The sequence below is a fragment of the Carassius carassius genome, chromosome 31 (assembly GCF_963082965.1).
Source record: "Carassius carassius chromosome 31, fCarCar2.1, whole genome shotgun sequence".
Taxonomy (NCBI): domain Eukaryota; kingdom Metazoa; phylum Chordata; class Actinopteri; order Cypriniformes; family Cyprinidae; genus Carassius; species Carassius carassius.
The window spans coordinates 17054536-17081849 of NC_081785.1; the positions used below are offsets into that span (position 1 = coordinate 17054536).

General features: G+C 36.5%; 1 protein-coding gene across 1 annotated transcript in view; it reads right to left on the bottom strand.

Annotated features, from left to right (window-relative positions):
* LOC132111675 (lysophospholipid acyltransferase 2-like) overlaps positions 1–27314 on the bottom strand; it is a 49264-nt gene that overhangs the window by 20087 nt on the left and 1863 nt on the right. Inside the window, exons 2-4 of the mRNA XM_059519210.1 lie at positions 9873–10018; positions 7633–7710; positions 928–1023 (exon numbers count right to left, since the gene is read on the bottom strand). Of these exons, the coding sequence (XP_059375193.1) occupies positions 928–1023; positions 7633–7710; positions 9873–10018 (320 nt within the window). The remainder of the gene's footprint in view (positions 1–927; positions 1024–7632; positions 7711–9872; positions 10019–27314) is intronic.

Sequence of the window (27314 nt, forward strand, 5' to 3'; positions counted from 1 at the left end):
TAATAGTGTTAGGGGAGGGGTTATGATCAGTGGCTCCAGTGCGTCATCAAGCCACTGTTTTAGCCCTGCCCTAAAATCCTGAAAACATAATAGGAGAAAAACTGTTTAACAGTCTAACTCCACTATTCAGTGCTACAGAATTTACACTATTTGTAATGTGTTTCAGCAAAACATTTGCAAAAATTTTTATGCATTTAGAAACAATTCTCAGAGTTTACTTTACAGGGACTTTAATATAATTTTTATAAGATTGTAATAAAAAAAAAACTAATTCATGAGTTAGTTTTCATTTCTATTTTTTTAATCATCCATGGAATTTAGTGCATTTTTTGTTCACTATATCACTGTAAGCTGTAGCTTTGTTTTAGTATGTTCAGCATTTTAAAAAAAATGACTAAACCCAAACGTTTGTACATTTGTGTGAACTAATCTAGCATTGTTAAATAATTACAACTTTCAGCTTTCATGTTATTGCTACAGTATATAGTGACAGTATCATGTTTAATGCAGCTGGCATTTATAATATATAATTGAAAAAGAACAACTGCAGACTCACTTGTTACCCTGACAAAGGCTACTAGCTGAAACGTTGGATTAAAATACCCTAAGTTCTAAAATAAGTTAATGTGTAGAGTTGTTCTTTTTCAGTTATATTATTTTTTCCTTTAACTTGCACCTCTACAGGTGTGCGTTCGCTTTGCCTCACTTGTTTTTTATAATATAGATATCATCTATCAAATATAAAAATTTATTTATATTTTATAGCTCTTTTTATCTCACTTGTGTTAGTTTTGGAGTCATGAAAATGTATTTAGTTTAGCCTGTTTTTCACAGGCAGTTTTTATTTTTATTCCAGTTGGCAAAATCATTTTAATTTAGTTTTAGTTTTCATGATAATGACTCTGATTCCAGTGTAAAATAACTTACCCAGTGAAATCTGCTGAGTACATGCCGTAGTCAAACACATAGGCTCTTGTGACCTGGCAGAAACTGAGATATCCCAGCGTAACCACAAAGCAGTATCTATGGAGATGAATGCAAAAGATGGGTAGGAAAACATAAAAACAGTGAATCCAGAAACAAAACAAATACCACAATAGTATTACTCCATTGCAGCAGTATGTATATTGTGGCTACAATGCAAATGTAATGTACAGTATGCAAAATGTGCAGTATACAACACACTGTGTAAAATACTTCCGCCCACAGTGCTATGCACTGAACCTGACTTTCCATTTCCTGCACGACAAATAACTAGTCAAAAAAAAAATTAATATATATATATATATATATATATATATATATATATATATATATACAATATTAAATTATACATTCTAAAATAAAAATAACTAAAAAAATAAATGTATGAACCTTCTGTAATGGTTGCATATGACTCACGCAGTTGTCCTCAGTGTGAAAAAAAGTTGGATCTTTATTGGAAAGGGTTCAAATACACAAAGATGCTGAAAAACCAAAGAATTTGTAGGACCTGAAGGGTTTTTCTGAAGAACAGCAGGCAGTTTAACTGTTCAGGACAAACAAGGGACCCATGAACAACTACCAAAAAATAAAAAATACATAAATAATAATAATATTAATAATAATAATAACTCAAAACAAACAAAAATAAACAGCTGTGGATTATCCAGGTAACAACACCGTATTAAGAATCATAGTTTTACACACACACACACACACACACACACATGAGTATGTGTGTGTGTGTGTGTGTTTGTGTGTATATTTCATCAGTATATTTTCTCTTTGATGGTTAATTTAAATGCAGGAGGAAATGTTAATCATCCCCACAAACAAATGTAGCAATAGGCCCCAACTATCTTAAAATAACCTGAACCCCCACTTTGTAAGAAAAGCTCACATTTGATATCTGATATTATACATGAAAATGTATGCATTCTACAATAAATTTGTGAGTGGAGAGAGAGAGTGATCAAGGCTGCTCTGTTACATTGCTGCCTAAAGCAGCATGTTAGAACAACACTATCAAGGCTCGAGCCATTATTTCAACTCAGCTAATTAACTTCCTTCCATAATCCGATAAGAATCACGCTTTTATTCCGCATATTAACCATCAAAAACACGATTTTAAACGATTAATCTAGCGATTATTTTTTCGATGCATCGATTAATCTAACGATTAATTTTTCAGACCGATTCGATTTTGATTATCTCCCCATTAATTGACTACTAACAATTTATACATGTTGATTTACATATCTGAATAAAAAAAAACATGAATTCCTTAACATTGCAATATATGTTTATTGCTCTTAAAATTACAAAATAAAAGACTGACTAAGAATGCATTACTTTGCACTTGTATAGAGATAGCATTCAATAAAACCTTGAAGCCTTGAAAACACATAGCTTACTGAAACAAGCTTACTGAACACATAGGGCCTAGCTTACTGAAAAAAGTTCTTCTTTCAGATGAAAATGACAACTTGATGTCTAGCATTCAATAAAAAAGTTCACCCAAAATACTTGTTTAGAGCAATTGAAAGAATACAGTAACCAATGTAAACTTCAGGGCTTTAAGCTAATACAGAGAGTGCTTTTCCAAAAAATAAAAAATAAAAATTAACAGTGGGAGCCAGCAGCCTGTCATGGAGAAAAAAAAACTCTGAATGCTCCACGTGAAACTTTGGCGTTCCGCCCTTTTTCTATCGTGTCTAATGATTTTGGTTAATATGCACGAGGGAGAGAGAGAGCGAGAGAGAGAGAGAGAGAGCAAGAGAGAGAGAGAGAGAGAGAGAGAGAGAGAGAGAGAGCGAGACAGCGCTCGTGTAGTTTGAAGACTGTGAGTGCGCGAGCGCGCGTGAAACTTGGGTGTTTCACCCTTTTTCTATCGTGTTTAATGATTTTGATTAATATGCACGAGGGAGAGAGAGAGCAAGAAGCGCTCGTGTTGTTTGAAGACTGTGAGTGCGCGCGCACAGCCGGGGCTCTCTCTCGTACGCGCCCTGTCAGGCGCAGCAGAGTCATTCTATTCTACATCACTCACCGATCAAATAAGGCTTTGACAGTCGCCAAAAAAACCATCAATGCTGAAAAAACCCTGGATTGGTTATATAACGTTGGACAGAATGTTGATCCGGCCATCGCGTATATTCAGCGCACATAAGGTAAACGTTTTGCAAAGTTTTTTAGAGAAATAAAAACAGGTCGACGAATCGATGCGCATATTTTGCGTCTGTCCTTGCCTTTAACAAAGCTGGTTTAACATGTCTACAGTCCCACTTGTAGTATTTAGAGGTGGTGCCTGCTCCGTCTCAACACTAGGCCCTTCATAAGGGCTGTGAGTAACACTGCGTCTACTATGAAGACCTTCTTCTGTTCAACTGTTCTGTAGGATGATTGTGTAGAGGATTTTTCTGGTTGTACAGGGAACATTGTACAGTTAGGAGATGGACTGTGATGCAGAATAGTACTGGGTCAGTCAGTTTACTTAAAGGGGACATAATGCCTTTTTTTAAATAAATCAAAACAGAGGTCAACTACATACAGATGTACAAAAGGTACAATAGCCAAAACAGCTTGTTTAAAAGAACACAGAGAGGGTGAAAAATGTTTATGTGGCTGTTTTTGGTGCAAACAAACTTGACAAACATTGCGCATAAAAAAAAGCTGAAGAAATTTGATTAATGAATGTGTTTAAAATCTACTACATTGGGCCTTCTATTTATTTATTTAACTGTTTATTTTAAAATCATTATGTTGTTATATTGTTATTCAAAACCTTTTTTGGTGGTTGTGGTTTTTTCAGAGTTGCTGTTTATGTGTGTAGAATACATATACATGTCAATGAAAATCTACAAGAAATTAATATCTTCCATTATACTATCTTACGTCTTTGCTCTGATATTGTGCTTTTCAAGAATTCACACACTGCAGTAGCTTTTCTATAAATATACATTTACACTATTCATCTCTAATAAGACAGACAAGAACTCCAATGACCCATGATGAGGACAGCTCTCTCTAGCCCCTTTCACACTGCACGTCGGACCCGGCATATTGCCAGAACATTGCCGGGTTGCCTTCTGTGTGAAAGCAACCATATCCCAGGATTGATTCCGGCATTGAACCCGGGTCGGGGACCTAGTAACATTGCCGGGTTCAACTCGGGACGAGCGCTGTGTGAACAAAAGCCAGATCTAATGCTGTGTCGAAGTGATGACGCGCGTTATCGCGCGACTCTTTTGCGGGCTGTTTTGAAGGAAGATCAACGTTCGCGACGAAAAAATATGTGGAAACTGTAATGAAGCAGAGATCAGTTTGTTCCTTACTTTCCACGCTGACGCCGAGTTTGCTGGCCTGCTTCAGTGAAAGTATAATGTGCCTAGCGTTTTCGACTCGTACATTACACGTCACGCCCTGATGTCACGTGCCGTTACGGGATCTTTAGGGGTTGTGTGTGAAAGCACGCACATATCCCAGTAATCACTGGCAGTGTGAAAGTGCAAAATCCAGCGACCCGGGAACAATTGCCGGAACACTTTACCCATGTATTTGCCGGAATGGCAGTGTGAAAGGGGCTTTTCTCTCTCTCTCTCTCTCTCTCTCACACACACACACACACACACACTTTCTCTCCTGGTTCCATTTTCATTTGTCAATAACCACCACACACAGTCTCAAGCTGACAATTTATATAGGTTAGACACAGAGGTGAGGTGTTATAAGCAGCTGTTAGATGGGGTCTCGTCTACACCATAAAACTCTTCTCTCACATGCTTGAGTGAAAACATATTAAAGCAATAAATCACATCATAAAAGTGTCGTTTTTAATGAAATGGGGGACAGTCATACCATTGTGCAATAGAACAAGACCTGCAAGAACAACCCTCCACTAAATCTCTTTAACTCCCTGAGCAGAAGTTCATGGCACACAGTTTTAGAGGGTGGTGGTGTGTTGTGTATGATTTCAGGTTTTTCACATGCGGCTGTATTTAAAAGCATGACATCTGTTTGAACGCTTACCACACTCCATTTAATCTTTATAAAGTCCTGAAGTTTCCTGAACTGCACAGTGATGCTCACAGAAACCAGCTGTCAGGAGATACACAACCAGAAGAGCTCTAAAGGTACATTCACACCTACAGTAATTTAATCTCTGAAGGTCACCAAGTTGCTGTATGTGCTTTAAAGTTGTTCTCTAGTTGGGAGTTTACACTGGTCCAACTCTGTCAGGAGGCAGATCATGTGTGCCATCTTAATGGCCATCACCGTTTTGCTATCCCTGCTGAACATTGCCGTAACTCCAACCAATGTCAGTCAAGTCACCTCAAATTCTAGTCTCACATTGAAAACGGTCACTGATCATTGTTAGAGTGAATGCACATTAATTCACAGCATTGGCCTTAACTTACATTCTTATTAAAGAATGAATGTCTTCATTATCTTTTTTAAAAGTGTAAGAAGTTTCAAAACAACTTCATTTTCACTGATGTCACCCAGGCCACACAGGTTATTGCTATAAGCTAAACTGAAGGCACGTGGGTGTTGTTTGGCCTACAATTGCAGTCTTTCTAAAATCTTAACAGTAAATTAAAGTCAGTTGATGTAAATATAAAGGTTATGGCAATATTAGACTTAAATACTATTGAAATACAACAATCAAATAAAATCGTGCCTAACTAGCATACACTATCATTAAAACATTTGGACTTTGTAATATCTTATGTTTACCAAGACAACCTTTATAAAAAATACAGTAAAACAGTAATATTAAGTACTACAATTGAAAAAAAAAAAACTGTTTTCTGTTTTAATATATTTTAAAATGAAATGTATTTCTGTGCTGATGCCTATGCTTATTTGGTGCTCAGAAAACATTTCTTATTATTATCAACTGAAAAAAGTTGTGCTGCTTATTATTTTGGGGGAAACCAAGATACTTTTTTTCAGGATTCTTTGATGAATAGAAAATTTAAAATAACTTTTTTTGTAACATTAGACATGTTTACTGTCACTTTTGATAAATTAAATGCATCCCTAGTTTTAATTTCTTAATAAATAAATATAATCTTATTGACCCCAAAGTGTTCGGTGCCAAACCCCCCCCCCAAAAGTTACTGCTGCCACGTTACAGCCAACAAGTCATTATGAATCCAAGCACTGAATGTTGGCTATAAGGCCAGAAAAATAACAGAGTGAGTATTCAGGGTTTTTTTTATAATGAAGTGTTTGCACGATCATATCTATGACAGTCTGAATTAATGACTCCAGGTAATAAACCAGTTATGTAATATGAGCCTCACAAAATAGATCCTTATGCCCTTTCTGCACACACACACAGAAATATCTTGCATTCTTTATCGGTTTTCCACCCGTTTTTCAATTTCCCTTCATCCTTTGCTTGCCCGCTCATCTCCCCGAGCAGTGGAGCATAGCATCACTCCATTACCAAAAGGTCTGTTTTGTAGCACTGCATCCGTAATGTTCTCTCTGTACTTACTGCAGGGAACCAGGGAAATCTATGTCTTTATCACAAGTTCATCTTATCAGTCTTCAACAAAATAAAAGTTGCTGCTTTTTACTTTTTAGAAGAAAACAAAAATCAGCCAAGAGAAGGAAAAAGTTTTTCATTTTTAATAATTGGTATAAACTACATATTACTGTGATCTGACTGTCACACCCAGTATGAAGTGCTCACAGTTCAAAAAGCGTTGTTTCAAAGTCTATTTTGTCTAGTTCAGTAATCAAAGTTCCTGTAGGTTAAAGGAATGTTCTGAACTCAAATCATTAGATTGTAAAAACATATCACGAACCATTCAGCAGTTTGCTTTTGCTGTTCTAGGAGTTTGCTACACCTAAATCATACTTTGCTGATAGTTATGAAAAAACAACAGCTGTGGTTGACGGGAATTCACCATGAGTGAGTGAGTGAGTGAGACAGACAGACAGACAGTACTCTATGCACTACACCTGCTCTGTCTGTTCAGTACACGTAGAGTTAAAACTCCTTGTCTGATAATTGTGTAGTTATGCAAACATCTGGGCAGGAGGCCGACGGTCAACTTGTCATCATGACCTTTTCAACGAGCCAAAGTTCACAAAGCATGCTGGCAGGACTTCTGACTGGAAGTTCTGATGTATGTGCCAAGGTGAGATGACCTACACTTATCTAAATGTCTGGAATTTGATCATATATTGCATTGTTCCTTGCATTAGTATACACTCATATTGTGTTAGTATGCACTCGTGTAGGTTGTTGGAGTTATTAGCAATCACTATCGAACACTGGTTATTTTTGGCGTCGCCCTGAGCGGCAGCGACCATCCATTCTTCTGACCCCAGATCAGCAGTCACTCAGCACGAGACTTGCGGAAACAATGATGAAAACAGATGCACCCTCGTTCCCCAGGGCTGTTTACTGATAAGAATTAAATGGATGGGTGAGAGCGGTGTGGATTATTATTCAACAAGCCAATCATAGGGCTAGATGAAGAACTCAAGCATATGGTGAACTGGATGGAAGTAACTTGTTGAGAACTCTGGAACATGTTCAGTGTCATAACAGATTTTTGATTTGCCATAAGGTTGTTCTTATTACTGGAAAGAGGTCGGATTGATGGTGCAGAGGATTGTGAGGCTGCTACTCACTTGTGCATGTGTTCTACACCTGTGAAGATCATAACACCGTAAGCAAGACCACTCTGTACCAGAAAGTGTAAGGCATACCTGAAATGAAGCACAAGGAGAAGAGGATACCAATGAATAGACTTCGAAACATGACTGTAATTTTGAACAGGAAAGAAATGTGTTGCTTAACATGTTAAGACTGACAATTTCATGTATTTCATATACACAATTTCTTTTTCTTTTATATTTTGTTCATGAAAATGATCTATGACTGTATAATAAAAATCCTCATTAATCCTTAATAAATTATCTTGATATTTTAATCATCACCAGGGTTATTAACTGAAACTAAAACTAATACTAAATAATAAATACAAATTAATAGACATTAAAAAAAATTGACAAGAACACACAATAAAATTACTAAAACTTTAACAAAATGAAAATAGAAAAATATAAGCTAATTGAAAATATTAATAAAAACTATAATAGTATCTATACCAGTCTTGATTATAGATATTTTTACTGATTAGATCATATTATAAATCATTTTTTTATTCAATAAAAAAATATCTTTGGCAAAATTCATAAATTTATCTATAATTATATATTTAACACTTTAAAGACATAAAATACAAGAACTGATCATCATCCAGAAGTGTTTCCCTTCCTAAGCCCGAGACACTGGGACGGACACTGGGAAGCCATTTGGAAAATGGATGGATGGAAAATACATATGCTGAAGTTGCTCAAGAAAGATGTGGAGGGATAAGATCTCATCCATCTGGAATTGTTTGGATTGTGAAAGAGTTATCTTTGTTGTTGAAGGGTGGAGCAAGCTATTGCATTTTAATGAGACATAATTATTACGTTTTTTTCTGTCCATAAAATGTGCTGAGAATCTCACACAGTAAAACCAGGAACACACATTTGGAAAGTTAAATGAGCCCAATCTGGATTTGATGTTGACCGAGAGCAAACAAAAGTCTTGGTGAAGTCTCTGCTGGACAGAGAGGGGTGCACAAACCATGCAATGATAGCACATCACATTAAAAAAGCTGAGAGGAATTCCCTTCATTTGCTTGATACATAACATTCATACAAATTTATTTGGTAATAACAGATGATACTTCACTCACAAATTGGTAGTATCATCAACATAAATGCATTCAAAAGGGCATATTCAAGACATCAGACATGTCTTGTGCAATAATCTTGCTTCTTGCCGTCATGTTTATTGCATAATGACTTCCTGTGTGATTTGGGTTGACTGACCTCTGCTCAGAGAGGTTTTTCAATAAGTATCAGCTTAAGCATGACTCCCACTGATGCAAGTTCTTACATTTTAACAACCTTGTGATAAAAAAACAACAATGTGTGATGTGGTTATTATGTAATTCGGTCAGCCTTTATTTTAGTTAAAAAATTGTTGAAACACGTATGGAGTGTCAAAAAGCTGAAACTACTGGTGAAAGTGCTTTTACTTAGCATTTTTTTAATTATTACAAAAATGCATCATTGCAAATTATTTATCAGTACAAAAATATGTGAACATGTATTTGCTTCAGTAGTATTTCGCTTCTCTTTTGCTTTAAGGCAAGACACCACAGGTGAATAGGGTATAATGTTAACTAATAGATATCATCATACTTCTCCAACTTGTTTGGATAATGCTTTCTCAAATGTTATGTTCAAATATGCAAATGAGACATCATCTGATTAAATGTGCTCTTATTTGCATACATTTCCAGGTTCAAAATTCTGGTTTCATTTTACTGACATACAGATTTCAATGTGTTACAGAGGGGATTTTGAAAAAGGTTTTTTTTTTTTTTTTTTCATCATTCCATTAATTAAAAAAATTGCCACTCTGTGTTCCTCATACTGTAGACAGAATCAAAAATTTGAAAGTCTTTGGAAAACATCAAACTATTAAAGATCACATCAAAAATCTGAAACAGGGTATCTATTAACAAATGACTTTCACGCATCTTAATGCAGCTTTTTTGTTACACACTAATTCAAGCTTAACCAACAAGCAGCAAGTATGTATTGATAAAGAGGCTTACAAACTGCTCCATTAGAGCATTTCTCGGTTTCCACCAGTGGACAGAGTAGCTGCTGAGGAGACTTGGTCTTCGGCCAGCACTCCACAGCCTCATTATAAATTGAATGGTTCACTAACCGGCTATCAATAACCCTACTATGGATCAATATGAAAGACCTGAGATACATGAGGGATGAAGCAGACAAACACTCACCAGCCAAAGCAGAACAGGGCCAAGTAGAGGCCCAGGAGGGTGGCGACTACATGCCGGATGAAGGGACTCGTCTTGCTAGGGTGCAGGTAGAGTCTGAACCAGAAGGCCGTGACCAGGGCGAAGAACTGGCATACCACAAAGTTCACCTAATGGGAGAGATATAAGGTTCATTTTACGCTTCTCAGGAGGAAAGGTCAGAAAGCAATCATTTTTTAGATAAACTCATCTTAGATACAAATAAATTAGAAAGGTTGAAAATCAAAACGAATCTCCATGTAATCTTCAACTGGAAGTCTTCCAGCACATTGAATGTTAACTGTGCTGACACTAACACAAAGCAAATGCATTTGCAAGGTCATGTCTGAACCTGAACGTTACAGTGTCTTGTGCTTTTGAAGGCTAATCTGATAAAGTATGTACAGTAGGCTGCTCATTGTCTCTCACCCTGCCTTTCATTTCCAGTGTCACTGTAAGAGCAAAATAACCGTTTTAAAGGGATAGTTCACAAAAAAAGAAAACTGTGATTCTAAACCTGTGTGGTTTTCCTTGTTTTTCGAGTTCCACAGAAGAAAGATGGACAGGGTTTTTTTTTTTAATGTAAAAAAAAAAAGTCTGTTTCTTCTATTTTGGTAAATTATAACTCAAGGAGATTTTGTCTCATTTATGACACTCAACATGTGAGGTCGATTCAATAGCACTGCATTGTGGGACACACTACTGCACATTTTCTGAATGTAGAAGGGGATTGCATGCAGACAGAAAATATGCAAAATTAGCAAAAAAAATTTACTGCAAAAACATTATGACTATAGTAAAACACAAGACACATTACATTTCTCCCTACTGCTCAGTGGCCTTCTGTCAGACTCTGTTGAGTGTGTGTGTGTGTGTGTGTGATAAAAATGAGAGTGAGATCATCTTCATGTGCCTTATGCCATGCAAATGAGCTCCAGCTCAACAAAGAAACAATCCGTCACTAGCTTAAAATAACTTCCAACCTTCCTGACTCTGCGCTGCTTTATTTATCGTTCACTCTCCATTCATCTTATTCTAGTTTAGTTTACTCATTCGATTCTACATGACAGGGACAAAGCATGTCCATTACAATAAGTGTAGCCCATCTTGTCTCAAATCTACTTGAAATAACGATGGACTTGAACCCTCAAGCACTATGAAAACAGCTACTTGTTTTTTTTTTATATTTATTTATTTATTTATTTTACTTTTAGATATTTTGACATTGGCAATTGATTATGCCGCTTATTTTGTTGGCAATACCTTGTAGAAAGATTCACGCAAGAATGTCTACAATTGCTGGAGAAAGCTAAACGTTAGCATTTCTGATTCTACTGTATGTTGAATTTTTTTTTTTAAATACACCACAGAGTGTGTTGTCAATATTACAATAAGTCAAGTGTAACTGCAGCTTAATAATCTAATAATATCACAAATGTGTGTTTATAAAGTATTTTACAATGGATTTGAACATGGCTTAGCCAATCAGAATCAAGGCCTAGAATTATCCATTTTATAATACATTTAACATTTTATCACCGAAGCTAAAAATAGTCCAATTAAACATTTAATTCCCTTTTTTGTGTACAGTTATCCTTTTTAACAGTTTAACTTTTTATGACATATTTAATACAACCTAAATTAAAAATAAATTAAATATAGCCTTCGTTTAGCAAGGTCACAGTTTAGCCTAGCTTAGAATTTGAATAGCTTCACCTAGTAGCTTGACACAGTGGTTAAGCTCTTTTGATTAGCTATACAAGACATGACGATAAAAACGATACATTTTTCAGACATCGATGAAGGGGGATAGTAGTCTTGGATGACAACTGAAGTCATTCCTTCACATCTTGTCCCAAATTCCTAGTACAGAAAAAGCGACTAAAATGCCCATCCCTATTCTAAAATGTAAGAAAATGTACTAGAAAGGATGACAATAGCTTTCAGTTTAGCATAAAACCTTGGGGAATGTTATTGAAACTTCAATCTGTTTGGTTTGTTTTCGCTGGTCTATTTCTGTCATCCCCTGGAGACACCTCTCATCTTCTGTGTCCCCTTCAGGTGGTTGTCACTTTCATTTTGGATCTCATGGTCTGAGATATTTCAACTGCTGGAAACATGTCCTACCTCAACGAGAAACCTGGCGCATCTCCTTAATGTTATAGGTGGCTATACTGTACAGAGGCAGCCATTGTTTCCCATTCTGCACAAACAGGTCAACAGTGGGCCATACAATATCTCATTGGCAGCTTCTTTGTATCCCCCACACATTCTGTATCACAGGAAGCATTGTTTTTGGCAGGGTAAATCTGTACACGCACAACTGTATGTAATTGTGGTCAAGCATATTTATGGAGATGATGTGACTGTGCCATTTTGTATCACTAAGAGCTCACTCACAAGTGACCTGACATCGACTGGCATTTGTGGTCTCTTTAGAGCCACTAAAAAAAAACAACAACACAGAATTACAATCATTTAATCTGGGACATTAAACCCTAATTAAACATAATCTATCCTTGCTCTAAGATTCACATGGTTTTTAAACAGAGCAACGCTTCCAAGACAATCTTTCCCAAGTTTTACCAAACAGGGGTGTGTTTCCCTAAAGCAGCTATGGTCGTAAATTCCGGCATCACCTCAAAGCAATGGCTTCCTTAAAGGAGTGGTCAGTAATAATTTATTAAAAAGTCTGATATATTAACAGAACTTTTTAAAAACATTATTCATGTGTACCCTCATATTGTTATAAAACTGCACAGTGACACAAAGGTTGAGGATCCAAGTGCAGTGTTTATTGATGGGTAATCCAAAGGCGTAATCCAGAAGCAGGCAGAAGGTCATACACACGGGTAATTTGTATTAAAAAAAAATACAACAGGCAAACATACAGGGAGACAAAACCAGGAACCAAGACACAGGAAAACCAAGAAACAAGCTTAGAATTGCATACGAGACTTAACAATGGATGACAAAGAGGACCAGGCTTTTATATCGTTAGCTAACAAGACACAGGTGCAAACAATGAGTGCTGATGAGTGTGTGCAAAGGATTATGGGGAATGCGGTCCAGAATACAGAGGCAAAAGTATGGGATGGAGTGCACTCTGGTGGTTATCAAGGGCACTCAAACTGGTGATTGTGACAAACGTGAATGGAGGCCTAGTATATATCATATATATTCTAGAAAAAGTTTTATTCGACATGGGGCATAGACCGGTCAATGACTTTGTCAATTAAAAAAAATTAAAATTAAAAAAAAAAAAAATTAAAAAAATATATATTTTATTTCTCTACAGAATAATGCAATTTGGTTTTGAAACAACAATAGGATGAATAAATGAAAATATTTATTTTTATTTTTTTATTTTTTTTGGGGGGGGGGGGATGTAAACAGATTTTCAAATGGTTCAGTTTAGATTATTTTAGATCCATTGATTGAGTTGTCCGATCTATGAAATAATTTTTTTTTAAACAAACGTTAAGACCATTCAAATGCGCTTTTTTGAGAGCACTTAAGGGGCTGGATTCACAAAACTCTCCTTAAGAAATAAGTTAAGAAATTTCTTAAGATAAATTCCAAGAAGTTCATAAGAATGTTCTTAAGTTCTTAAATATATTCTTAAGAACATCTTTTTTTTTTTCTTAAGAAGAAATTAACAGTCGTTATCTGAGTGGCTTACTGATAAACTCACACTATTGTCTTTTTGCGCTTCCTGCTGATTACCCTAATAATCATAATAAGCACACACATTATTTTCGTTGTGAGTTTGACTGGCACTCAGCTTCATGTTTTAATGAGCCGTGTTTTTGAACAGTTATTTAAAAAGCCTTTCTTAAGCGATGTGTTTCAATCATTTTAATGCTGTGTTTTTGCGCTCTCATCTGAGTGAACGCTCCCAGTATGTGTGTCCAGGCTTCTACAACAAACACGTCCTGCACATTCATATACGCTGAATACTGCCAAAGATTGTCGCATTTATAAGATAATATTAAAAACGTTCAATTAAAGTTGCTACTGAGTTTTCAAGTGAGCAAAAAGTAGTGTCACATAGGCTAATCATGACTGATCATTGTTTACAATATCAGTCATCGCTGGCATTTCAGAAAACGTTTGCACATCCTTATTAATAGCTCTATTATGTGTTATATGTAGCTAGTGTTGTTGTAATGATTAAATTGAACAATAAATTTGAAATAACCCAATAATTCATTAAATAATTATTGCTGTTTGGGATTGAAGACAAGTCTGGGTCTGTCCTAAATTTAAGAAGCTATTTACGATGAGTTTTAAGAATATTCTTTTCAAGAATTTCAATTCTTCTCAAGTTTTGTCTTCAGAACAATCTTAAGAAAAAAATATAAGAATATTCTTAAAATATTTTTTTTAGGAATACAAAATATTCATAACTTGTTTTGCTTAAGTTAAAAAATAAGAAGAAAATGGCTGTTTAGAAGAAATTTCTTCTTAAGAATGTTTCATGAATCAGGCTCCTGATTACCAGTCTGAATAGCAGTAAGGACACGAGAACGTGATGACAGATTTTTGTCCCTGTGTGGCTCTAAACCATCTCTCTTCATGGCAACCATCTGGCTTAGTTTCCACTGACATCTCCAGCCATTCAGCTGAGAGAGAAATATATAAGGAAAGGGACATTTAGGAAGAGAGCGAAACAGGGAATGACTTATTAAGGGTCAATATTAGAGAACCAGGCCACTATGTGCTGTATAAATATCTCAGTATAAATGTAAACCAGCTTTTACATTTGAGGGGAAATTTGTACAAACATGAAGGGCAGGTACTAAGATCAAATTAAACTAAAGTTCAAACATGGGCTTCTAAAAGTGACACCATTAGGAGCTGGGTATTCAAAAAGGGACATGTCAACAAACTTAAAATATAGGCACAGGAAACATACAAAGACACACACATATCCTTAAGGGTTTAAAATGGTCCACGGCCTGAATTTTAGTCCTGAATTCAAAAACTATTGGCAATAAGTCTTAATGTTGATGCAAATATCCCTCTCTGCCACATCATTGCCAATTCCCAAAGTGCTTTCCAACCTGGAGAATGGGTGGGGTGGGGGGGGGGGTTATCATAAGACCACTAGGTTTTGAGTTTAATTTATTTTTATTAAAAAAAATTGAGAACCACTGGTTTAGATGGTAGGCAATTGGGAAAAGCAAGCCTCCTAACATGGTTGGTTAGCCATTTGCATGGTTAATTATTTCATAAAACCAAATGAAGAAACTACCACTGCCACAGTAGTACAAATAGGGTCTACTATCTACCAGATTTATTATGAATCTTCAACATTTCTGTCAAAATACCACAAACCACATACTAAAGTCATGTTAAATGTTCATATTAAACACTAACCAAAATGTAAAATATTTTTTTGTGATCTCTGCAAATTTTCCAAACAAAAGAACAAATATATCGGCATCAGTTATCAACCAAAATGAGCTGAACACCCCTGATGTACTGTAAACCACAAAGTAGCCTTGTAGCTAGTACCAACAATCATTTAAAAAACAGAAGGATGACAAATAGAATGATGAAGAGGCGTGACAGGAGAAGTGTTTTCATAAAGTGTCCCTAGTCAATGAAATGGAAAATTGGCCAGAAAGTCATGTATCCTTGACTACATTAAAGTAGTTATGAATAATCACATACTCTGAGGCTAAAAATAGCATCAGGTGCATGTAGGTCCTGTGGTATCACTCAGAAAAGAAAACAAATACCTTAAAAGGAAACAATACATTGAATTCAGTGGAAAAAAAGAGGTCATACCAGTTTTGAGTGGTCTAACCAGTCAGTTAGGTCAAGATATGGTTTAGAACATGATTAACCTCTTCATCTAGGTCCCCAAAACAGGCTACCAGCTCTAACGAGGTATACCAAGATGAACTGACCTCTGTCCCGACTCCCAACAGATGATTAACTGCTTTAAAGTTACAGGTTGTAAGACCTGCCACTAGAGGGCGCATTGCCACAACAATAACAATCGCGTGGTTTGATGACGCTAAGAAGGAGCGTGGAATGATGGGATTTGTTGTCTTATACCCAACTGCTGACGACCATCAATCAGACGGAAAGATAAATCATGGATTTAACGCAAGTTCAACAATTTGCGCGAGTAGATCGGGTCTAGAGACGCGATGCCCCGCGTTTGGCGTGTATGCCCCTTGATACTAATCGTTATAATAGCATACGTTTTCTGTAAAGATACGAATCAAAACAACTCACCTGTTGAGTAAAACACAAGCGAGATCGGCATCCTTTCTAGTTGAAGTTTGTCGCGAAGCTACTTCCGCATTTGTCCACGACACTGTTGTCATGTGGTTTCTACGTCAGTAAAGGTGGTAACGAAGGGTAACTAACGTCATTGACAGGCGACTGCGCTGCCCAGTGTCCCTGTTTAGAATGGGAATTTTCTCATGATTTACAAGTAGTTGAAAACATTAGAGATATTGTTAGTAATCAGCTGGACAAAATATATAGCACTAGCCTAGTGGTTTTTGGATATTTTACTGCAAATATCTTACAAATTGTACCTTTAAATCAGCAGAAGATTGTTATAGTTAGATTTTCCAGCAGGCATTGTTTTCATTCTTTCAAATCTAACACCAGCTACTGTTTGAATAGGAGACGTAAAGATTTAACATCAACACTTATCAGTATTTTGAATAGCGTTCAATTTCTTTTGCCATTAGCCATTTTGCCATATTTTGTTGCATGGGCACTACGGATAGGCATTTTTTAAAAATGTAAATATTTGGGTTCATAAAAATAAATAAATAAATAAATATATATACACATTTTTTTTTAAATGAGATTTAACAAGAAAGATTATAATTTTATATCAAGTTTTTGTCACGATTTCAGAACAAGCTTATGATTAGGCATTATACACATCAGTGTTCTACAACAATGTTACGTTATATCTCATTCAAGCTCAAGCAGAGCAAGCAAAAAATAAAAATAAATAAATAAATAAAGCTGACTGTACCAGTTACAGTACAGTACAGTACATTCACTTGAGTCGGCCTGTTTACCTTGTTTATTTTCTCTCACATCATGTTAATGTTGAGAAAAAAATAATATTCCCATACTCGGGTGAAAGTTGGCTCCTCTGTCTGACAATAATAAGAACGCAAGCCGACACAGATTTCCAGAGACACAAAGAGGTGTGCGAAGCAAAGACATGACATGGTTTCATGTTGACATGGATACACAATGATACGCAACACGTAAAGACAGTATAACTCATTATAATCAGTAATTATGTCCCCACTGGATGCAACAAATGCCCCCTTTGTAATGGATTTTATTGGTTTTGTCTCATAGTTCCGGGAGACGGTATCACAGTATGGTAAGTGCCGTAACATTTCCGTCACACACTTGAGGTATTCAGCCAATCACAACGCACTGGATAGCTGGCCAATCAGGGAACACTTCACTTTTCAGAATGGCAATCATTTTCATACATGTTCATTATGTGAAAAAGAATGTGTTTTTTTTTTACCTTAAACCACATAAACACATTGTATTACACCAAATACACAACATAATGTTATTTTAAGGAAAGTCATATGACCCCTTTAAGCAAACGGTGGTTCAGCAAAATAGATTTTTATTTTCTGATATGTTGGTGTTATATCTTTCACTCGGATGTAGTAAATACAGCTGAATGAAACAAAAACTGTGACCGTCTTCAGTTCAGGCTGCAATGCAACAAAATGTGAACATTTTAGAGGCTGGTGATTCTTTTCTTTGGCTATCAGATACGTTTTATTCTCGGCTCACTCCGGACTGCTGTTTGTTGTTCCATGTGATTATGAATCCTCTGCATTTACTGCCACACGTAGTAAAATTTGAATAGTGTTTTTATTTTTTTTAACAATAATTACAGATTGAATATTCGACTATTTGTGTACACCCATAATGGTCGCCAGCTCAGAAAAAGTGTCACAAATAATAAAACATGATTCAGATAACAGATTTGACCAGTAAGATATAAGCTTTGTTACAGGTGTCTTCAAAGTGAATGAATAATGCAGAAAGGGGTTCACTTCTATAATTCATGGGAGTGTAATATATTACTGGTAGTATAAAAAGAGAAGTTAGGCACTTATTTGAGCTCTTCAGTTAAAAAAGTAGACACGCACACACAATCACTTCAAAGCACTCACATGGTAATCAATTTCATTGCAATAAGCGATACTAAACCTAGAGCAATTAAGCTATCTGTGCCACTGCCAGTCAGGTTTAACTGTGACAAAGAACCTTGGCAGAGATTCCTGGCAAAGACGAAAGAAATGCAAGACACTGCTTCTTCCTCTGTTTTTCAGAGAGCTCAGAACCTCAAATAGAATACTGCACAGAATTACAGTAAACTGCATAGAATAGGAAGACTGCTCTATTCAGACAATTTTAGGTTGTGTTCCCCAGGAAAGAAAAAAACATTCTGAGGATAGGTGGAACTTTTTTTCATTTGAAATAAAAAAGCAACAACAAACAATAACATTGCATCTGAATTAACCTCAATCCATCCTATAAATGTGGTCATATGTCTTGCACAACAAACCTGTAATAAAAATAAAAAGTATTTTTTATTCATTAGTAACATGCATTATATTGGAGGTGTTGAATTTTATCTTTAGCTCCTTCCATTCTTTCTTATCATGTAGCTAACAGGTTAAGTAAAAATATGAATATGCAATATAGCACATATATTTCACAAAATGCTCCTGTTTATAGTTATTTTTACCAGCTGACTGATGAGCTCATGGATGCCAAATGGTTATTCTGAAGTAAATGTTGCGTGGCATTGTTTACACACTTTACACATTTTTACCGCAATTTGAAACACTGAATGAGTGAATACATGAGACATTTCAGTAAGTTGCACTGTAAACTATCTTATAATATAACTGGGGCGCTAAAGTGATTGCTCATGCAGAGCACCATAAAGGTTTACGAATTTAGCAGAATTTGAAAGCTGATACTTTGTTTATTAAAAGGTAAGAAATCTTGTTGCGATTACTGGATGGCAGATGCACAACAAATAATACGAAGTTCATGCATTAACAGAATTCATATTTTAATTAATAAAAATTAATATTTCTGGCTGCAAATGCAACCGTTTTAGGCACAATTTTGGAGCCTCAAGTATACTGGCTACTTGTGAACAGAATTTACTCAAAATGCAGATAGAAAACCTAAAAAACCTCACCTACCAAACTAAAAATTAAACTGTGCAGAATGGCCAAACAAATTCAGTTAGTCTTAGTCTTTTTCTTTCTTTTGAAGCCTTTCACAATTTTATCCCAAAAAATTGAAAAAATAGAAATGACTCCCTAAGACACGAAGCCCAGCACGTCCACACTTCAAAACAAATGTCTTTTATTTGCTGAGCAACACATTTGAACTGATTAAATGTTTCACCTTACAGCAAAACGGTCTCAGATGTGCTTATGTTTTATGATACAGCAGCTGCACGGTTAACAAAGCAGGGGGTAAACAAGACTTGTTCCATTTGACTACAAGTCCACTGCTCCGCTTGGGCCTCACATTTGGTATCCAAGCAACCAACTGCTCAACAGAGCATAACTTCACCAAAGCGAGGCCGATCGGCTTTGAGGAGGGACACCTCTGGCAGCTCCTCTGGCAGATATTTCTACACGGGCATGATTTTACATAGATCTCAATCTCCCGTGACCCTCACAGAAACTTCAGGATCTTCAGGTTATAGAGCAAGTAACCAGTTCTGTGAGTGGTTGCATAAACTACTGACACAAACCATAAGTTAATCTTTTTTTTTTCCTGCAAAACTGGTCTTTTTTCCCCCTGCAAAACTGGTCGTACATTTTTTTTTATAGCTGACAAATTAAGTGTATAATCATAAATATCTCAGCTAAAATACAAGCATGTTTTATTTCACTTGGAAACCACTGTATTTGTTGCAGAGAGTTGTCAAGAACAGTGAAGTCATCATTAGTCAGTAACGCTTGCCAATATACTGTGGGACACTAGTTAAAGAAACTTTGAGAAAAAGTGGAAGTCAAAGGTAAGAATTAAGCAGAAATCTGATTCAAGAAGCAAGCCAGTCAAGCCAGGCTTGCCAAACCTGCATGTGGCATCTGCCATTTCCCATGGGAATCTACTCTGTACTTCATTTCACACCTGTGTGACTCTCTAACGCATCCGATGCACATATAACAGCCTGCCAGCAGAGTCTGCAAGCCTACTCATCTGTTTCAGGACTGAATGTTGTTCTTCAGTATTCACTGATTCGCTTGGCAATCCATCTCTGAAATAGGTCTCAGCAAGGCAGCAATTCCAACTTCACTTGCAGGCAAAGATAAGAAGCTAGTGTGCCAGAAGTGTTCTCAAGATAAGCCACATTTCCTCCAGAGCCTTGCTCAAGCTAACCTCCAAGCGACAAGTTATCATTCATGATATTTTCCATATTCATTTCTATTCAGTCTTCAGATGTATGATTTATAGTCACTCATGTTTGCTTTACTAAACAAAACAAGGAGCTCATACTAATTTAATAACATATGGCGCATAAATTTAACATGAACTTCCACATATAAAAACGCCTTTCTCCAGGCAATTCTGTGCAATGAGGACAGTGGGGGGAAATTCAACTATTTCCCACAACCATTGAAGCAAATGTTGATCAACTCCAAATTACCTCATCCAAAATAATGTAACTTTGTTCATTGGTTCACTTTGTAAGGGCACAAAATGAAGACAGAAGCAGGTTGCCTTCTAAATTTCATCCATGGAGGAAAATAAAGAGAAAGACTGAGAACAGAGAACAGGGAACTGTCTGTCTGCTAGTTGAACATCAAAAGTGGCTTTTCCTGCCAGAAAGAGCCTGAACATCAGTTGAGAAGAGAAAGAGAGACCCTAAACAATACCCAGATTACACTCTGAATCAGTAACCAGTGGACACTTTGATTTCTCAGGCCATGGCCGCTGAGGAGCTGGCAGATTCAAAAAGATGAACAAATAAAAATTCATGTACAAAAGGAAGTTCCTTGTGGTTATGCCACACGTGTTAACCACAATCAAATTACCCCATGCTGTATGTCTAACTATATACTTACAGAACATACTTCCTCAGCTGTTGAGAAGCAAGTCCATCACCACATGTGGTGCATACTACAGGAAACCACAAAGAGAGAGAGAGAGGGTGAACACATGAGCAAGTTCTGACTTCCCATGGCATCTTCTGACTTTGTTTTTTTTAGGAACTCTAACACACAAACAAACATTTCAGATCTTCAAAACACAGGACAATGAAAGTCAACTAGAAATAACAAATGGAATAGTATAGTACATCAGAAAAAAATAAAGCTTTATGGCAGCGCAAGGAAAGATCATGAAGGATCATGTGACACTGACGACTAGAGTAATGGCTGTTGAAAATGTGAATTTGCCATCACAGAAATACATTCCATTTTGAGTAAATAAAAATATAAAGTGAAATTATTTCACAATATTACTATTTTCCTGTATTTCGATTAAACAAGAAGGATCTCAAATGCTCAAGCTGTACTGTCCTTTCTCGTCCTGCATATAAAGCTGTAGCTGCTGAATGGAGCATCTCCTGCTTTCAAACACTTCACCAAACACAAAAGACTCCAGTCACCTGGCAGCAGGCTTCGGCTACGTCCCTTTATGTTCATCCAATGATCACAGCTTCCTTGGTCAGCTATAAATAAACCACCATTCAGGCCTGCCCTGCATGACAAACAGCTTCCATTTACCCCCTCCTCAAACAGAATACAAAAGGAGACAAACAGCTAGCCAACACAAAACCAATGCAAAATCTCACCCTCACTTGTGGAGGCAACTCTCTACAAAAAAAGTGATACATTTAACAAGTGCCAGTGACATTTCCTCTCATTTTCAACAACTCACTTTGGAAGCTTGTCAAAATGAGAAAAGGATGTAAACACCCCACATGAACATCAATTGTCATCTTACTGTTGGGTTTCTGAAGAAATAAGGAAGACGAAGTGAGAATAACAAGCCCACATTTGTTGAGTCACAATATAACTTGTCAGTTGTTCTGTGTAAATAGAATCTGAGGAATGTGTACTAACTAATAAAGCTACTAGTAATGTAATATTAGACATGTAATATATCACCAAGAAATCCCAAACTATTGACTTTGGGATGATGGAACCAGAAGTTCAATAATGCTTACTCATTTCTGGGTTTTATGAATCATACCTTTGGCCTTCTGCACTCTATTATCTCAGTGTTTTTTTGTGTGTTTGTGTGTGTGTGTGTTCTCAGCTCCACCCATTTAAATGACAACTGCCTCCATTTACCAGTTTTTATTCAATGCAGTCTGCAATTCTACAATCCACCAGGGAAAACGAGCATCTGCTGGAGAAGACTAAGGCATGCTGATTCAGACCCTAATTCTCCATGTGTGTACTTTCAGCAGTTGGGACTTGAACTAAGCTTTCCCACCTTATAAATGAGCCTGCAAATAAACATAATGTGTTTTATATATATATATATATATATATATATATATATATATATATAAATAAAAGAATGGCTAAATCAGACCACACATTCAGAAAGGGACATGCTGGCAACCCCACCTTACAAGCTGTAATGACTTACAATCAGTTTCTAAAAGTTCTGGTTGCTAGGATACAATGTTGCCACAGAGGCTGGAAGTGAGACTGACAGCAAGTCACGGAGAAGGAAAAGCGACCGAAATGAGATCAATTTCCTTTTCACATCAGCCATGAGTCACAACAAGCACCAGTCCAAAATAACATCACACCTGAGCATTGTCAGCAGCAGATGCCGTCTGGAAGAAACCATGAGATGCTGTCGGGTCTTAAGGAGACTGAAAATTGCTTCAAGACGGTCTGTTAAATCTGTAATTAATTTTGTGACACTGTTCATTCTTAAAGGGATAGTGGACCCCAAAAAAGAACATTTTGACATCATTTACTCACTTTCAAGTTGCTCTGAAGCTGTATGAGGTTTTTTTCTTCTGCTGCAAGCCAATGGGTTACCACCATTCTTTAAAATATAATTTTTGGGTCAACTGTACCTCCAAGTGAGATGCACAGTTGCATAATTTTACGTTTACCTTTAATGATCCAATCCTGTCTATATTAAACTAAATAACTACAGTATTGAGATTCTTTGGATGAACTCTGCTGACTTGTACTGCTCAGGAGAAATGTTATCATTACTACACAAGTGCTTAACCAAGCCAACAGACCCTACAAGACAATAATACAGTTAGGCATGCACTACAAATAATACCCCCCCCCCATCGTCCAATGCCACTTTGGTAGACATCGCCCACCCCTGTGCCACAGTGAAGTTATTTCTCTTAATGGATGATTTCAATAACATCCCCTGGAAGACATACAAGAGGGAGCCAGAAAAAGCCAGGTGCAAAACTTGTTTTTGTAACTTCTATTTACTGTATTTTTATTACAGTTTTAGTAAGTTTACTACTTCAACATAAACCAATTATTATATATACTGCAACCAATCCAATCATCTAGAAAGAAATAAATGACCAAGCTGAACTTTATCACATTACAGAAAAAAAGTACCATACTCCCATAAGCAGAACTCAAGCAGAGGCAATTGGTCCCAAGAGAGTGCCCATTTAGAGAGATAGAGGGCGGGCATATACCTCCTCTGAGAAATCAAGGCTTCGCCTCATGTTCCTGCTGTGCTCACTGGGGTGAGCGACAAGAGACCTGTGAGCTTCCTTATTACAAAGCGCTTCAAAAACATATGCACCTGTCTTTCAACAGGTAGTTAGGGGAGAAAAATGTGAGACTTAGACTCTAGAGTCTTTAACCAGGTGCACAATGCTTTGAAGTAGCACTTCTATTTATTCCAATGCAAATACACATCTTTCCATGTAAATTTTGTCATCTTATTCACGAAACTCTTCAGTATTTGACTTGCTGAAAGTGTGTACAGTCGTGGCCAAAAGTTTTGAGAATTACATAAATATTGGAAATTGGAAAAGTTGCTGCTTAAAGCGTTAGTTCACCCAAAAATGAAAATTATGTCATTAATGACTCACACTCATGTCGTTCCAAACCAGTAAGACCTCCATTTATCTTCGGAACAAGATATTTTAGATTTAGTCCGAGAGCTCTCAGTCCCTCGATTGAAGCTGTGTGTACGGTATATTGTCCATTAGTGTTGTCAAAAGACCCGGTACTTCGGTACCAAGTCGGTACTAAAAAAATGTAAATGTGACGGTACCAGGTTTCTTTAAGTACCGGTAGTACCGAGGTCCCGTTCAAACCCGGTTCAGCGCCATGATTTCCGCGAAGCAGAAAATGTGGACGGAATCTCAAAATCCAGTCATGAAAATGAAACTTACATTTTAATATGGACAGTCATAGAATTTGTCAAAGTTAGCATAAATGAATCAAATCAAATCTCCATATGGACCAGCATCTGTAAATGTTAAGCCGCAAATGTTGCTTGAAATATGAATCCAGGTTCTGCGCGTCTCTGTGTGAATTAATGAATGGCAGAGACGTGCGGGTTTGTTTACTACATAGACCGAAGCGCATGAAGCTTGCATAAATTTCAGCATCTGAGCTTCAGAGTTCTCTCTCCATCAAGCGATCTTTTCAGTTTCTCACACATGCAAAGAGAGAGAGAGCGAGAGTCTTACCACGCTGAATCGACACACTATATGTAAACTATTCTTTGTTGTCTTTTCCTGTTATGGAGTTCATTTAGAATTATTCATATTCATTTTTGAACAAGCAGAAGACATACCGGTTTCTCCGTTAGTGGGCGGAGCTAATGGGCAAATGGCAATTTCATTGGCTGGGCGCTGATTTAGTACCGTCCCTGTTTTGATTTCAGCAAATCAGTTTGACCGAACGCAGACAAGGTGATTAATATTCATGAACCCAGCAGCTCATCAATTCGTAGTGCATTGGATATACATTAGTATGATAGTAGAATTAGTAGTAGTATTATCTTTTAATAATAATTAATATGAATAATAATTAATATGATCTATTACTATTTTTTACAGAAACCATCAATGACCAAAAATATCTTAAGCATCACCACCAGTTTTAAGTTCAGTTAAAATGACAAATATGCATTCATTAGGCCTAAAAGTTCATTTTTACATAAAGGCATTGTGCTAGAAATATTACTATTATTTAGTAAAATGTATGTGATACTGCTACTACTGTTGAAAAAATTTATAAAACTTTATTTTTTAAAGAAATAAATCACAATATTTCTTACATGTTTTAATTTTAATAGAAAATCCCCTTTATTTGCCAGAAATAAAATGTGTTTAAATTTCATAAATTAAAAGACAAATTAAATTTGGGTGAAACTTGTTTACTGTTTTTCATAATTATATAACTTGTAGAAAAACTTGAAACACAATTGTAAATAAGTATAAAGAATGGCATTGGTTTTATTTTTAGTGCTAAAAAGTTTTTTTTTTTAATTAGCATATATTTGTGTTTTGCTTTGGTACCGAAATTGGTACCGAGAACCGTGGATTTTCACTGGTATCGGTACCGAATACTGAAATTTTGGTACCGTGACAACACTATTGTCCATGTCCAGAAAGGTAAGAAAAACATCATCAAAGTAGTCCATGTGACATTAGAGGGTCAGTTAGAATTTTTTGAAGCATTGAAAATACATGACTGGCTTCTACCTCTGTTAACCTTCATTAAGTTTTTCTAAAGTCAAAATGGGTAATCTCTGCACCACTAACATAATTAAACAGAAAAAAAAAAAAAAAAAAACTTTTCAAAAGTTTCCCCAAAAACTCCATCGGTCTGCCATTGGTTAGCCAAACAGATAGCCACGCCCTAAACTCACACCATTGGTTGACTCAATGTTTCTGTTACCAGGCTCGTTGAGAGCAAGTTTTCAAAAGGAAGTCACTATGTTTTCACTTTTCTAGATAAATTAACCTATATGTGACTACATATTTCACTGGTTATTTTGAATTGTAAAATATAACACACTTCAGCATTAAAGGGATAGTTCACCCAAAAATGAAAATCTTTCAATGTTACTTGGACCCCAAAGCTAAAATATCTTATTCTTTGTTCCCCAGAAGAAAGGAAGTCATCTAGGTTTTACACAACGTGTATGTGAGCATGTGAGTGAATTTTTGGGTGAACTATGCATTTAACTATAGTGAACTGAAATGCAAACCAGGAAACCAAGGGCTTTAGGACCAATGAGACGATATTACCACAGCTGAATGGGAAGTGTCCTTAGTGACATGGCTATTTTAACTGCAATGGTTTCAAATTATACACTGCCATCTTACAGCACAAAATTTTGAGCTCAGCCTAGCAACCCACATCTTACATAATCAGAACTAGATCTATATGGCTTCACTCCTGTGTTTGGCTAAAGCTCAGGACGCAGTAATCATGACAGCTCGTTTCATGTGCTCAGCTGAGTTATTGATTCCTGTCACATTAACAGGAGTTCTGGAGTGGACTTGTGTTGGGAGAGGGTTTGTAGACTTGAGGCCTCCTGCCAAAATCTCATTCAGAAAAGCTGGTGAAGAAGCATGCTAATGGCAGAGGAAAGGGCACTAAAACTGTGGCCATAACCAAATGGACTTCCAGATTGAAAACCACCTTTTTTGCTTGGATTTCCATCCTTGACTTATCTTGATGACTTGAATGCTGGCATTAAAAGTAATAGTCAAAAAAGAAAATCTGCTGAAACTATACTTACCCTCAAGCAATCCAAGATGTAGATAAGTTTGTTTCTTCATCTGAATAGATTATAATGCATTATTATATATACTACTTACTCCAGATAAAAAAAATAGTCTCACCTGAATCAGGAGAGAAATATGCACAGATCAAGCTCCTTTTACAATTGAAAACAGGCCAAAACGTTTCTAAACATGAATGAACTTTTTCACTGGAGGAAGCGTAATGTATAATGGACTCATATATTGGCCATAACTATTGATTTAAGACTAAAACGCTTTAAAGATGGATTTGCTTGTTACAAACATGCAGCTTTTCAACATTATTTGGTGGAATGGAGTCATGTATGGCCTCTCATTCTGACGGCACCCATTCACTGCAGAGGATCCATTGGTGAGCGCATAATCTTTTCAAATCTGTTCCAATCTACACTTGGATGACCTGAGAGTGAACACATTTTCATTCCTGGGTTAACTATTCCCTTAGCACTGTAGCTGCTGGGTCCCACACCCATAAAAGATATTTATCATCTAAGATGTTGAACAGGTGGGTGTTTCAGAATGTCTACGCTCCAGAATGACTGCATTTCTTTACTCATTCTTGCCCAGACTTGCATTACGAGACGGGCAGCACCAGCTAAAGAGGTCAAAGAACCTGAAAATACAAT